The 16,884-nt window shown below is 36.1% G+C and overlaps 1 protein-coding gene across 3 annotated transcripts in view; it reads left to right on the forward strand.

The window, feature by feature from the left end:
- The window catches only part of VGlut (Vesicular glutamate transporter), a 569,182-nt gene that overhangs the window by 423,387 nt on the left and 128,911 nt on the right, over positions 1-16,884 (forward strand). For all 3 annotated transcript variants that reach the window (XM_069831082.1, XM_069831084.1, XM_069831083.1), the window contains exon 7: positions 15,264-15,378. In XM_069831082.1, the coding sequence (XP_069687183.1) occupies positions 15,264-15,378 (115 nt within the window). The remainder of the gene's footprint in view (positions 1-15,263; positions 15,379-16,884) is intronic.

Below are 16,884 nucleotides of genomic sequence, written 5' to 3' on the forward strand. Positions count from 1 at the left end.
AAATTGGCTTTAGATTCAGGAAAGCTACTCAACACCACCTCCACTTCTTGTTGTTCTAGGAAGTGACTTTTGTTCAAATGATTCCATAATGGCAAAAAGACATTAATCACTTGGAGGAAGGTTGGGAGAACTGGTTGGTGATTTAATGTTTCCGAACCAAGATTAAAAATCTGGCGCCAAGTGTTTCTTGCAACGCGGGAACGCGCATTAACTTTCAGGAAAAGAACGTTTTTCCGATTTACTGGCGCAGGCTGCTTGTGAAAAAGTTTTGTACGCATACATGAAAGAGTCTAGGATACATGCCCGTCATAATTGTTTATTAGGATAGCAGCAACTTAAAATATAGGCCGACATAATTTTGAAAACATTTCACCGGACACAATATTATCTGCCTCAAGTGAAGACTCAGCCCCATCTTGAAGTAGGTTTTCCAGACGACAGCCAATAATGTGGTCGTTTGGAGCTACTGTGTACAATAATTCAATATTATTTTCGTACGTGAGTATTCCAAGAAACTTTTGCTTTCTAATGACGAAGAATAAGTAAAGATATGCTTATACTTATAGTTCTCACTTATTTCACTCTGCATCCACTTTCCCACACAGTACTCCTTTACAATCTACCAGATTTAAAGAAAAACTGTACGCGAGATCGTCATTTACATTACACTTGCCTACGAGTGTTTCACCTCTGAAAAATATCTAAATCGAAGACGGATTCAGTTTGTCACATTTAGTAAGCCTATTGTTGTTATTATTATTATTATTATTATTATTATTATTAATATTATTATTATTATTCTCTTGTCCAAAATTTCGGCCATCTGTATTTTCAGTACCGCATTCTCGTTCTTAAATCCCGTCATTTCCTTTTGAAGACTTTTAATATAGTCCAATATGTCACTCACTGTATCCAAAATGCTTCCAACTGTCATGCGATGTAGACACGATTGCTCGTAGCTGCGCTGGTAACAGTGTTTATAGTTGTGTCGTTGGCCTACATATTGTTATACGGTGAAAATCACAATGCCAGCGAGCAAGGATACGTGTCAGGTTTGTAGTGCTGCCTTCTTGGGAAGCCTGAAATTATTGAAGTGTGCGGACCTTGTGGGTTTAGATTTCATCTTGACAATATCAATTTGGGAGATGCAGAGTATGACTTATACATGGAGAGAGGCAACTCATCTTATATAATTCTGAGCGTTGTATTAGTGCTTTTAAGATGTCGCGTGATGATGAAACTCCTGTGAGTTTTAAAAAACTAGTTTCTCCTGTGAAAAAAAGTTATTTCACCTCCAAGAGAATTCAAGCTGCTTAGTCTTCCTTCTGTGGATTCACGATCTGTTCCGGTAGAGGCGGTAAGATTAAATAGTGACATCATTTTGGATACAGTGAGGGACATATTGGACTATGTTAAAAGTCTTCAAAAGAAAATGATGGAACTTAAGAACTAGAATGCAGTACTGAAAATACAGATGGCCGAAATTTTGGTCACGAAAATTTCCTCTGCAAATACGGATCATCCAAATCCGAAAGTAGTTCAGCAGGTTAATGCTCGTAGCATTAAAAATCGTTTAGTCAAGTGTTGTCTCAATCAGCAACTGCGTCAGCAAAATTAAGTAATCCAGGTACTGTCAAGTCGGCGTCTGCCTCAAATGCTGTTAATACGCAACTTATGGCTAATGAGTTGGAACCCTCTTCACTTGCTATTGACGGTGAGGGATTTCAAATTGTCGCAAAAAAGCGTAAAGTCCATATATATATATATATATATATATATATATATATATATATATATATACTCAGGGTGTGTTAACATCTAGTGCGCTGGAAACAGTACCTGTGAGAGCGAAAATGAAAACTCTATTTGTCTCTAGATTCAGTCCCAAAGTTAATGGTAAAAGTATTGAGGATTCTCTAAAGAACCGACTTACTCTTAGTTCTCTGGTAGTAACCAAATTAAAAACAAAATATTAAACTTATTCCTCTTTCCATATTACGGTTAATTAATAACACCGAAATCTGGCCAGTTCAGTGTTTTATTACACCCTTCTATGGTAAATTAAAACCGGAGCAATATTATGCTTCTACTCCTAGAGAACCTGAGGGATCTAATGAGAATATCTCTTAGTGTTACCGTTGATATACAATGTATAGTTCAAGCAATCATATTGAAATATATTATCAAAACGTTGACGATTAAATACCAAAATTGATGATCTTTTCGAAAATGCTGTTAGTAATACTGACACTATTATCTGTTTGACAGAAACATGGCTTCAAGAGCTTGTTAAGTACAATAATTTCTTCCCTAATAATTATTATACTAATTTTCGTGGTGATAGAAAATTTGAGGATACCAATAAAACCCGTGGTGGTGGTGGTGGTGGTGGTGGTGGTGGTGGTGGTGGTGGTGGTGGTGGTGGTGGTGGTGGTGGTGGTGGTGGTGGTGGTGGTGGTGTGTAGTGAGTGTGTATGGATTCGGATTCCTATGGCAGATGGTTTCAATTTGTTAATTGGTAATCACTACTTTCCATCCGATACTGACCCAAAGTTTTTAAAATCTTATCTAAATTTTCTTGAAAACCATCTTGATACACGCAATAATAGAGTAGTTATTCTCGGCGATTTTAATGCTCCTGATATGAATTGGTCATCTGGTTGTTGTGCTAATAATACTCATTACTACGCCAAAATTAAGACTCGACTGTTATTTTCATCTTCTTGCTTTCTTGGGCTGAAACAAGTAAATTCAACAGTTAATAAAAACTTGCTTGACCTAGTATATACATATATAACCGAGAGGGAGGTCAATCTGGCCTCCATTCACTAGTTTTGCAGGATAACTACCATCCACCCTTAACAATAAATCTTGAAGTCACACTAAATTTTTCTCCTCAAAATCAACAAAATTCTTTCCTGAATTATTCCAAAGTGATTACTTGAATCTGTACCGGAGTCTATACAGGTTGTTTCAAAAATACGGGGCATAATTTCAGGTATGTATTTCCCACATGTAGACAATCTAAATAGTTCATTACAACATGTGTCCGGAAATGCTTCATTTCCGAGTTATGGTCTTCACAACATTGAAATTCACCGGAACGTTTTTCTTTCCGCAGGTCGTTGTCATTACAGAAGATGTTCAAAATGTCCACCTCCTGCTTGAATACAGACCTCACATCGATGTCCCATTGACCTGCGAACACGATCCCAAACTCCAGGAGTATTGCGTATGTCCTCAGAACATACCACAATTCGATTCCAAAGGGATTCCAAATCAGGCACCGGAGACGAATAAACCAATGATTTTAAATGGCCCCACAAGTAGAAATCGAGAGGGTTCAGATCAGTTGAGCGTGGAGGCCAAGCAATTGGGCCACCTCTACCTATCCATCGATCAGGAAACCTTCGATCCAAGTACCGGCGAGCCGTACGACTGAAGTGTGCAGGAGCGCCATCATGCAAGAAGTGAATATGTTGACGATTGACCAGTGGAGTGTCTTCTAAAACATGAGGTATGGTGTTTTCCAGGAAGTTTGTGTGCGCCTGCACCGTAAGTCTGTTTACAAGTACATGGGGTCCAACTAATCGATCACCAATGATACCGGCCCACATGTTGAGGGAGAACCTCACCTGGTGATGAGATGGAACAGTTGCACGTGGGTTTTCATACGTCCATACATGCTGATTGTGGAAATTTGTTATGCCATCTCGTGTCAACTGTGCTTCATCTGTAAATAATACTAAGGCAGGAAAGTTCGGATTTACACCACACTGCTGCAAGAACCACTGACAGAACCTAACTCGTGCAGGGTAATCTGCTGGTGACAGGGCCTGTACACGTTGCAAATGATAAGGATACAATTGATACGCTTTCAACAGTCTCCAGACAGTCGTATGAGGAACATTGACTGCAACGCTACCCTTCGTGTGCTGATAGAAGGAGTCATGTTCACAGCCTCCAGAATCTCCTCCTGTACTTCTGGAGTTGTAGATCTTGGTCGTCCCTTCCCAAACCAGGAGAGTTAAATTTTCCATACTCGCCCAGACGCACAAATGTCTTCCGATCTGGACATTGTCGCTGTGGGTACCTCTCCTGATACAAACGACGAGCCAGCGCAGCATTGCCGTCCGTCTTATCGTACATGAAGTGTATCTCTGCCAGCTCTTGATTTGAATACATGTCGCACAGTCTAACGCCTACACAACACTGAATGTAACCTTCGCCTCGGAATGAACTGTCAGAGTGCCCTCTTAATGTCTCCTTTGACGGCAACGACCTGCGGAAAGAAAAACGTTCCGGTGAATTTCAATGTTGTGAAGGCCATAACTCGGAAATAAAGCATTTCCGGACACATGTTGTAATGAACTATTTTGATTGTCTACATATGGGAAATACATACCTGAAATTATGCCCCGTATTTTTTAAACACTCTGTATAATTACGATTGGTTTTGTGTTTATCAAGCTGTTCATATTAATGATACGGCTAACTCACTATGTTCTGTAGTTAATAGCGTCATATCCCTGGCAGTTCCTGTCACTAAAATCAAAAGGTATATTTATTCACAATGATTTTCTATGACCTTACGTAAACTTATCAGAAAGAGAGGCCATGCACATAAAAAAAATATAAAAATTTAAAAGTGAATTTCATTATCAAACATTTTCCCATTATAGAAAATTTGTTAAATCTGAAATTAAATCGGATAAATTACCATGGCTCCAAAATATTAATGAAAATATTAAAAGGAACTTAAAAAATTTTGGAAATATTTTAAATAATTTCGGAAGACAGATAATTATTCCACAGAATTATTTATTTACGATGAACACATCACAGATCAAAAAGACATTATCAGTGATTTCACTGATCACTTCAAATCTGTTCAGACTAAACACAGCCATACATATGAAAGCATTATTACGAATATAACAGACACATTACCTACACCCAAAGTAACACGTGATGACGTTCGTAAAGTAATTAAAAAATGAAACCAACTAAAATAATTGGCACTGACGGTATTTCAAATTTTATAATTAAAGTTTGATATGATAAATAATTTTTAAAACATTTTTGAAACCATTATTCACAGACATATTATATCCTTTTATGTGAAAAACAAGCTTAATTTTTATCAACATGGTTTTACTAAAAACTAAATCCACTGTCACTAACCTGGTCACCTATCTAAATCAAATTGCACCAATAACTGAAACGCAGGGACAAACTGATTCAATGTATTTCGATTTCAGTAAAGCTGTTGGTGTCGTTCCACACTATATCCTACTTCAAAAGTTACGAAATATTGGTCTTTCCGTAAGCTACGTAAACTGGTTCGAAAATTATTTAAGTAATAGAGTTTCATGTGTAAGACTGTTTAATATACATTCTTATTCTTATAATATAAATTGTGGGGTCCCACAGGGATCTACTTTAGGACCTCTCCTATTTATTATATTCATGGATGATATATGTAAAAGAATAAGTTTTGGCTTTCTATTATTTGCCGACGATTTAAAAATGTTTCGTACAATCAAAAGTAGTGCTGACTGTCAATCACTTCAATGTGACAGTTGCAAAATGGTCGGAAGACAATGCACAGTGGGCCAGAATGCGATTCTAGCGGGAAAAAATTAATTTACATAAAATGTTATATCAGTAGGCGACAAAATGATTATATAAGGAAAATGAAACATAATAGATAACAGAAAAGCCAAAAGAATACCCATGAACTCAGTGGAGGTTAGGTACCACAAGCAAATATTTTAGTAATATTAGAGCGTACCTATTTGGATCTGTAATCAGCGTTTGATGAGGAACTAGAATCATCTGTAGAATTATCACCACCTTCGTCCGTGTCGTCTTCATTATTATCATCATCATCATCATCATCATCATCATCATCGTCGTCGTCGTCACCGCCACCTCGGTTGTTACTTTTCATAAGAAGCTCCAGTTACTCTTGGTTCCATGAGCAAACAACGAACATCTAAGGATAATGATCCCTTCTTTTTATTCCTCAATGCTGCACTCAACTGAGCAATCACATGATCCGAAGTTACGAGTAAGATATTAAAAACATCCTCTTTAGTAGCCCTACGAGAAAAATTTCTAGCACGGCTTTCCCTGTATTTTGTTATGTGCTCATTTCTTGCCTCTAGAGCCTCTTCTGATAACATTCCAATTGGCAAGATAACTATTTTCCCGTTTACCATTCCTTCTAGTGCATCCTTCAGTAGGCAGTTTTTTCTCAGCCAGTGACACAACCAATCCCTTTTCCTCTTCCTGATCAGTTTCAGCATCATTCTTTCTTCACCCACTCTTTCCAACACAGCTTCATTTGTTATTCTGTCTGTCAATTTCACACGCTCCATTCATACTTCAATAGCTTTTCTAGTCGTTTCTCTTCACTTCGCCGTAATCCATGATTCTGCTCCACATAAAGCACTTCACTAGTCTCTTCCTTAGGTATTTTTTCAAAGGTCCGCAAAGATGCTCCTTTTTCTATTAAAAGTATCCTTTGCCATTGCTATCCTCATTTTGACTTCCTGGCAGCAGCTCATGTTACTGCTTACAGTACACCCCAAGGATTTGAAGCTGTCCACTTGTTCTACTGCCTCATTTAGAATTCTCACTTTTACCTGCTTTATTTTCCTTCACTCTTCGACTTGTTTGCACTTATCTTCACAAGTCGTTCAATTATGTGATCTAACAATGACTGTAAATCTATTTCGGCAAAATATTCTGTAACTTCCACGTTTTCTTTTGGTGGATAATTTTTTAATTTTGCTTCCCTGACAGTATTGTATGATGGATATATATTACTGTGCCTCTGTTTAGCTCCTATGCGTATATTACTATATTGGATTTTAGATAAATTATTGTCTATAAGAAATGACAAAGCTTCTTCTGGAGAATATGGAATAGATAATGAGTGGGATGACTTGTATGCCTTTCTGTATCTACTGGCTCTGCGAGGGGTAGTTTCGGTATTGTTCTTAATAATTTTTGCTGCGTCCCTTTTACCGGAAGCTCGAGGTGAGAGTTGAGCAGCCACTGTTAATTCTTATTGCGATCGCTCTTTAATTAAAGCTTCTAACCTTTTCTGTTTAGTTTTCATTCCTCTTTAGTCAAAGAGTTTCCTAGGCCTTCCACGTTTAGAGGTGAACGGAACTGAACTGGCCGTTTTAAAATTTTGTGATGTAGCTTTATAAACTTCATCAGAAAAATGTAGTTCTTTTTCTAGCGAATTGGAATTTATTGTTAGAAACCTAGTTTCATTCTATTACTTTTTGCCATCGCTCTTGAAATCTGCATTTGAAAACACTCAATGTAATTTTAACACAAAGTAATACTTCACAAGAAGAAGAAGAGTCCTCTATGTTTACTTTAGATTCTACATAATGCACCAGCTGATCCTCACTCTGTGTTTTATCACTCAACATTTCTCATAGCTCACGATACGTTATGGGAGGTCGCGGCGAAACGCGCCTCTGCAAATAAAATAAAATTTCTAAGAATTAGGCAAATTTGGGCACATACTGAAAATTTACACTCAATCGTTATGAGTTTCCGTACATTTTGGTATGAAAATGTAAACGGATACATTTGGATACATTTTTAAATTACTGTGTAAATTTAGAAAATAAGAATTTCACTCGCTGATTACATCAGCTTGTTAACACCTTCAATATAGATTACTGATGAAAAAATGAGAATTTTAACTATATTGATTTGCAAGTGCATATCTGCAGCGTTCTTTTCCACACTTCAGATATTCACAATAATGCACTGGCAGCAAACTACCAACCAAAAAATTTCACTGCTAAAACACAACTAGCGATGAGACGGAACGTTCCCTCAAGGAAGTACAGATTACGGTTGTGATATATAAACATGTCCGTTTACTTTTCGTCTCTAAGGTCGATTTTCTTCAGCTATGATTATCTGTTAACAGATTCAGAGGGGGAAAATGGGGAATAAAGTAAGTTGAATTTTTATTTATTTCCTGCTAGATTCGAATTCTGGCCCACTGTGCAATGGTATGAAAATTAACGTATCCAAAACTAATGTAATAACCTTTTCTATAAAAACTTCTTCACTTAAATTTAATTATTATCTAAATAATGTTCTAATTAACAGAACGGATTGTGTAAAAGATCTGGGAATATTCATCGACAGTAAATTATATTTTCATAGTCACGTTAATTACATTTACAATCACGCAATCAGAATGTTTGGAATAATAGGGTCAATAATATATTCTTTGTCCACGCCCGATTCTCTTTTAATGCTTTACTATACATTGGTGCGATCGAAACTCGAATATGCATCTGTAGCTTGGAACTCGATTACAACTATAGATTTGGCTAAATTAGAAAATATACAAAGAAAATTTTTATATTTATGTTCATTCAGATTTCTACCCATTAACTCCGGGTATAGTTACGAGAGAAAATGCGAATACTTTAATTGTCAAATCCTGTATGCTAAACGCCATAAGCTCAATTATCTGTTCTTTTGTAAGGTCCTCAAAGGTGATATATCTTGTGACTACTTCTTAAACTATATTACCTTACGTATTCCGTCGAAAGATATGAGAGCCCACAAACTTCTCTATAATAGAAATACAAAATTTATTTCACGAGTCTCCAGATGCATTAAAAATGCCAATATGCATGGCTGCGAATTAGATCCTTTCAATATATAGATTTAGTTTGCTCTTGACAATGACTTATCATTTATGTATTCTTTCAGAAATTGTACTTAATTTTCATTGTATCATCACTATTATTCTCATAGTATAATATATCTTAGATTAGAAAAAATTTCTTCGTTCAAGATTGTTTATGTTTCTTTTTATTTTTATTTTATCCTTATTGTTATTTTTGTTTCTATTTATATGTATCCAATGATTAACATTAGAATTTAATTTACTTATTTCAAATTATTTTTTATTATTTTTATTGTAAATTAATTGTATTCAAAACTTAATTCTGTTTCTTCTGTATTATTATTTTATCACATGTGCTGGGCTATCATTGGTCCATGGCTGTTGACTAGCACATTAATATTACAATAAATAAATAAAAATTTTTATTATTATTATTATTATTATTATTATTATTATTATTATTATTATTATTATTATTATTTAGAAACTTCCCACCAAACTTCGAAATAATTATTGGTGAAATTCACAATAAATAATCACGATTATCGAAAACATTATTTTATTGCTAATGTCTGAACCAAACAACAATTTTTTTTTAATTGCTGGCAGCACAAGGAACTTCACATTGAAACAGAGAAAATCTCAGGAAAAAAATAAGGAAGGTGAAATGAGAAATCATTTTCTTAGTAAAGATTAATCGTAAAATGAAAAGATAGCAAAATAAAGGTTTACAAAACCAATATTAAATAAAGGCTCGAAAGAGTATATCTGTACCAGACCCAAATTACTAATGACCCAAGAGACGAAAAATGAAACCAGACACAGTTCAAGATCAAGCGTTGAGTAAAAACTTAAAAAAATATATATAAAAAAACAAGTATTTTCCTCGTTCTCTATTCTATCAAAAAACAAATTCAGGGTGTTCGAGTGAGTGTGTGACAAACTTTGAGATGTGAGATAGCTGGTGTCAAATGGAACAACTTTTGCTCATAAACCCATATCCGGCGACGCTCCAGTACAAAGCTATATATATATATATACCGTTGAAAAGACCGAGTTTTTCACATGACAGTTTTGACTCATCTATTTTCTGCATTAAATGCCTGAAATTATAGCAACCTGTTGAACGTATCTCCATCTTTGATTGCGTAATACTAAGGGGTTTCAGTACTTTGTGTAAACATGATTATTTACTAGCTAGTTTTTACACATACAATCAGGTTACGCTAAGAGAATGCAATACGTATGTATCTTTGTGTAAATATTCATTCATGTGTCTACTGTACTACGTAGCTGTTAATCTTGCTGTTAGTTTTGAATGATCTCCTTTTTCTTCACCATAAACCAAATGCATGTTTGCAAGTTCTGCATTTGTGAAACGCTCCGTTGCAACTTCTAAAGGAAAAGGAAACCTTTAACACTAACAGCAAGTTTAACAACTACGTAATAAAGTAGACGAATGAATGAATTTTTACACAAAGATACATAGGTATTGCATTCCCTTAGCGTAATCTAATGGTACCAGTAAGAACTAACTAGTAAATAGTGTTTACATAAAGTACTGAAACCACTTAGTACTACGCAACCAAAGATAAAGATACTGTCGACAGTGTGCTGTAATTCCAGGCATTTTATACAGAACAGGGATGAGTCAAAACTGTCATGCGAAAAACTCACTGCTTTCAACGAAGCGTCGCCGGTTATGGGTTTATAAGCAAAAGTTGTTCCATTTGACACTACCTATCACATCTCAAAGCTTGTAACACACTCACCCGAACACCTGTATATAAAACAATCCAATGAAGTTTGTAAATGTCTTTATTAATATGCCACACTTGTAAAACTTCCGAAACATTAAAGCAGGCATGCCAGAAATCAGACACTCAATGTGTAGTTATGTGCGCGGATCGCCGGTCTGCGCGGACTGCATCATTCAAGCGTTGCTCTTACCAGTTATTAACTGGAGGGGTGTACAATAATCCATTCTGGGCTTATAGTGCTGAATTAAATAGGCATTTGGACATTATAAACACACTTAGCAGAAGGGAAAAACACAGTTATCAGTGTCCATATTTGATAATTGTAATACAAGAAACATTAGGCTTACTCAGTTATACATAACAATTTAGTGGTTTGTAAAGAATAATTTATTAACATGATTTTTAGATAGTATTTGAAGAAAAAATATTGCAGTAATTTCGAAACAACAAAAAACGAACATATTATTTCATTTTACGTAGTTGGTACTAATTATTTTAAAGTAATAGACTCTACTCTTTCATTATTCGTCAAGCATTATTATTTATTGGGAGTGTTACTGAAGGAAATTAAAAGTGTAGTTCACAAGCTGTGAAGCGACGACATTCTCTTTATGTCACGTTTAAAGATTTATTAATGTAAGTATATTAACATAATATACTGACGTGAGATGGAAAATTTGCCATTATATATTTTTTTTCAGAAAATTTTTCCGCCTTGCAAATAGTTCCTTTCTTCGCTCCTTACAACCTCAAGAGCCTCATATGTATTACTCACTATATTCTCATCACTTACCAGCTTATGAAATGGAAATCGTAAGTCGTCTAACCTTTGATGGCTGTGTTAGTACAGACTCCAAAACAACGCCATTGTCAAGTTTCTTTTTGACGTGAGAATACTGATTAAGAAATAAGCGCTGGTGAATATCATATTTTGAGAACTTTACTAATCTGATGTAAACTGTCACAAGACTATTACCTCGACACGGGCTGATGAAAGCCTTTCTTATAATAATTAATGTTGGCTGAGGAAAACACTATAACAATTATGTTATATGTTTCCTAATTACACTTCATCATTATATCTGTGGACTCCTCACTTTATTTTTCAAAACGCATTCACAATCACAGCTCATCAGCACCCGTACTGATCGGTGTTACTGAAACAAAAGCTGATCTGCTACTGCAGATACTGTATAGCCCTGACGCGCTCCCCTCCAACCTGATTCACTACCTCCAGGTAGGGAAATAGGAACTGCACATCGCACAGAGACACCTGCACAATGTGCAGGATTTTGGCATTAAAGAAATAATACTGTACTTCTATGTATCAAAGCTAGTGACAATTTATAAATCGGATATCGTATCTCCTAATGTTGCTGACAGGTTTGAACCGAGTTCGTGACACCGATAAGATATCACTTATGATGCAACTAAGTCAGTTCCTTCCCCCTCCATTGCATACATCGATGACTTTTAACATATTACACTAGTCAGACTAAGATGTATGCAAAAGTTGTTCTTCCTCTGACACATATTATCAAGTGAGATATAGGCCTACTGCCTGATAATAGATTTATTTTTATTTTATTAGGTTATTTTACGACGCTTTATCAACATCTACGGTTATTTAGCGTCTGAATGAGATGAAGGTGATAATGCCGGTGAAATGAGTCCGGGGTCCAACACCGAAAGTTACCCAGCATTTGCTCATATTTGGTTGAGGGAAAACCCCGGAAAAAACCTCAACCAGGTAACTTGCCCCGACCGGGAATCGAACCCGGGCCACCTGGTTTCGCAGCCAGACGCGCTGACCGTTACTCCACAGGTGTGGACGCTGATAATAGATGTCAGCCAGAATCTCTCAAGATCTTTCTGAATAAGGAAACTGAAAAATAGTCATATGTAAGAAATTTGAAATTTAGATTAGTGGATTTGAGACATAGGAACTGAATCAGTGTCAATTATAATTTTATATGACTAAATACGATTAATGTTGACACAAAACATTTAAAAATTTCCAGGACATAGCAAAATTTAAAAAATACAAAAGAGTGTGCTACTTCATGTCTACAAATAAATCTGGAAGTAAGTTGGGATTTTAGATACAACCGACAAATACATAGGGTGTAACTTTAATAGTGGCAACACTGCTGTAAAAGCGAAACGAGAAGGAATTAATTGTTGTCACTTCTACCACATGTTAGTCTGTGTCTGTCCTCCTCCCCCATAAAAGGACTCTTCCACAGCATGCGCTGTGGAGAGTTGAATTTAGTCTCCTGTTAGTTACAGCTCTAAGCGGTTGTATTTCGCCATGTTTACAAATCAGGAACAGCGATCTTGGTTGAATATTCAATCTGCCCGTGGTCGAACAAGCACGACAATGTCATGACGGTCTTGTTGAGGCATATGGAATGAAGGCGTTGCCATACAGGACTGTGGCGAGGTGGGTTCGAGCCTTGAAGGAGGGGTGTGACCGCATGGAAAACATGGCTCAGCCGGGTCGTCCGTGTTTTTGTGAAGAGGAATTGCAAGCTGTTTCCGCGCTATTAGACAACGATCAACGACAGACTGTATGTGAGTTAGCCCAGAAGATAGGAATACCGCATGTGACTGTGTTTCGTATTCTAAAGAATCGCCTGAAGATGAGAAAAATTGCATCTCGGTGGGTTCCCTGGGATTTGACGGAGGCATAGCGATGGATTCGATACGACACCGCTCAAACTCACTTGGAGCATTATGATCGTGAAGGAGACGCCTTCTTACGGCGTATTGTTGAGCTTGAAGAGATATGGGCCAGGTCGTATGGAACCTCTACTTAAGCGCCAATCAAATGAGTGGCGTCAATACGAGTCACCACGCAAAACAGTGGTGCGTCGTACCCTACGAATGTGTAAGTTATGTTGACTGTTGTGTACGATGTGACGGCATCATCCTAACACATACCGTCCCGTAAAGACAGGATGTTAATGCACAGTATTTTCGTCATTTTTGGAGCATAATCTGAGACCAGCGTTGCGAAGAAAGCGCCCACACGTTTTGCACAATCCTCCCATCATTTTGCAGGATAACGCAGGGCGCACATGGCACAGCCTGTAGTTGATTTGTACCGTCGCTGGGGTGGGAAGTGCTTTCCCATCCATAACATTCACAGGACTTAAGCCTCTGTGATTATGATTTAATCTCAAAGATGAAGAAACAACTACGTGACGTTCGATTCCGGACCGTTCCCGATATTCTGCAGGCAGTAGGGCGGTCCATCAGAAACATCAAAAGAACAGGAGCTGCTACAGAGATACTACGACTTCCACATTGCTGGCAGAGAATTGTAGATAATGCTGATTACTACATTGAAGGACTGTAGAAGTTTCACAGATTTATCACTTGTATATTCGTAATAAATAAATAGTTGCCATTATTAAAGTTATAACCTGTGTAATACCTACAATATTGTTATTATTCATTTTATTAATATTATTACATTACTGTTAAACATACACAGTTCGCTAGGGTTCAATTTTAGCTATTACGTAAATTAAATACATTAAAATTGTTATGTTTGTAATTCGTTTCAAATAAAAAAAACTCTTTCTTCGTATATAAAAATATGTATACTCCTCGAATTTCTGAAAGAATTATTTTTGCGCTTCTCCAAATCTTGGAAAATTTGAACTAACTTATTTTGCTACAGATGGAATGAAAAGAGCTACAATAGAGCGTCTCGTTTAGGCACAAAACGTAAACAAATTGCAGGTAATGTGTGGGGAGAGGACGAGCCGTACGATAAACACGAGGGATGCACAGGCTTTTAGTTACAATATTTATTGTGGAGCATTAATTGAAATTATATTTTCCAAAACACACAAAACAAAAGAACACAAATTGTATAACGTTATCATATACACATTTTAACAAACAAGCAATTGTAACGTTAAAATAATTCAATATAACAAATCAAATTTTGCTACTTATATTATGTTGCTTTCAAGCAGTAATTTTCACTGTCATGAATTTCATTCTCTGTAGGGCTAACATAATATCACCGTCTTCTGTGGCGGAATTAACAAAATCACAGTACTGTAATTATGTTTAGGAAATAGTGTAGTCACTTCAGACCAATATACTGTAGTTTTGTTAATTCAACCATAGAAAATGGTGATATTATGTTAGTCCTACAGAGAATGAAATTCATGACAGTAAAAAAAGTTGCTTAAAAGTAACATCATATAAGTAGCAAAATTTGATTCGTTATATTGAATTATTTCAACATTACAATTGCTTCTTTGTTAAAATGTGTATATGATAACGTTATGCAATTTGTGTTCTTTTGTTTTGTGTGTTTTTGGAAAATATAATTTCAATTAATGCTCTACCATAAATGTTGTAACCTTGTGCATCCCTCGTGTTTATCGTACGGCTCGTCCTCTCCCCACACGTTACCTGCACTTTGTTTACGTTTTCACTGTGCCTAAACGAGACAGTCTACTGTAGTATATACGTATGTTTCATAATACTTTGCAGGGAACTCTTTACTTTTCGTTATAAAATAATTATAGGTATTGAAACACGAATAAATAAATTAATTAATAATGATAATGATCATAAAAGTAATGTTGTAAAATTCTCCGCTAATATTATTACTAAAACATGTCATAAAATTGTTATATTATTCATGCACAATGTGTAATTTGACTTGTCTATTCCGAAATGTGTTATAGTACATTATCTAGGAAACTACATTATCTTCAAACAGTCTGTTGTGAGAAATTTTGCAAAGCTACACTTCATTATCTCACTCTTATCTCTCTGCTTCCTCCACACAGGATATTCGGCACTGCCATTGCGATATCTTCATTTCTGAATCTCCTAGTGCCCGGGGCTACAACTCTCAGTCCCACAGTCGTCATCTTGGTCAGAATATGTCAGGGCTTCGTAGAGGTGAGTGTATGCATCTCTGTGACTGTAGAAATTGCTTTTAACTTTAATTTTCGCCCATTCCACTATTTGTATACTATGATATTAAAATTTTGTTAATGCACCTATTTTATTGTATTTAAGATCAGCCTGATATCAATTTCACTTAAAGATTATCGATAACTGTGCTTGTTTTGATTTAGTAATATTAAATAACTTAACTTACCGTTGGCCGAAGGTCTAGTATATCGATTTTGCATCACGTTTGCAGACTTCAACCCTCGACGTGTTCGAAGTTAGAATTCAATAATCTTCCACTATCATTGTACTCTTAAGATAGTGTATATATATATATATATATATAATATTCTCACGGACAGAAGTATAAGCACATCACATTCTATTATACAGTATGCGGCAAAACAAACAACACTGAAATTATCGCTCATCTGCTGTCCACGTTACCCTAGTAACGAAGTGTTTATTTATTGTAATAGTATGATATATTGTGAATTCAGTGTTGTGTTGATTTCTGCAATTATGATTCTCACAACAGAGGAGAAGGTGTTTATTGTCGAGCATTATTTCCGTTCATACGGAGTAGGCTACTGAAATTACAAATTACAACATACTCTGTAAATCAAGATTAGTCATTATAACATGCAAGGCGACATAAGACTGATCCCGTACGACGGAACTTCTCGATAACAGCCAACATTGTTGTGTTATTTGGTGCCGCATTATTAAAACGCTCCTGGTATTATTTTTTAATGTGAAGCAAACTTGGCCCATTCTGACGTCCCATACCATGTGACCGGATGTAATGCTCGACGATAAACACCTTCTCCTCTGCTGTGAGAAATACAATTGCAAAAACCAACACAACACTGAATATGCAATATTTTAACTATTATATAGGGTAAACTAGGGTCTGTTGGACAGTCGGGCATGTTGGACACTCTGTACTTCAACGTGTTACCTCGCCACTTGTGGGCACCACATTCTGCTAGAAGTCAATGACGGAAGTAGCCCCGCTCGTGGCTACTTCCGTCATTGACTTCTAGCAGAATGTGGTGCCCACAAGTGGCGAGGTAACACGTTGAAGTACAGAGTGTCCAACATGCCCGACTGTCCAACAGACCCTAGTTTACCCTACTGTACAATAAATAAATACTTCGCTGCAAGGGAAACGTGGTCAGCTAATAAGCAATAATTTCACTGTCGTTTGTTTTCCTGCATACCGTATAATAATATTATAACATTCAAACTGAAAATAAATTATTCTCCACTCCTGTAGTATAAAATAATATTTTAGAAATCAAAATAAAAGTTACTTGAACACAGAAAATAAAATAATTGTTCTTTTCGTCTCTGATTATGGTAGATAGCCTACAAGTATAAGCACGGAACAATTTTGGCCTTTTTTTTTTTTTTTTTGCACGCAAATTGATCGAACACTCATTTACTACTTCCTTGGCTTCCTTTTTCTGTGAATAACCATCTTAAGCCTGTTTTGCATGAAACAAACAA

The sequence above is a fragment of the Periplaneta americana genome, chromosome 7 (genome assembly GCF_040183065.1).
Source record: "Periplaneta americana isolate PAMFEO1 chromosome 7, P.americana_PAMFEO1_priV1, whole genome shotgun sequence".
Classification (NCBI taxonomy): domain Eukaryota; kingdom Metazoa; phylum Arthropoda; class Insecta; order Blattodea; family Blattidae; genus Periplaneta; species Periplaneta americana.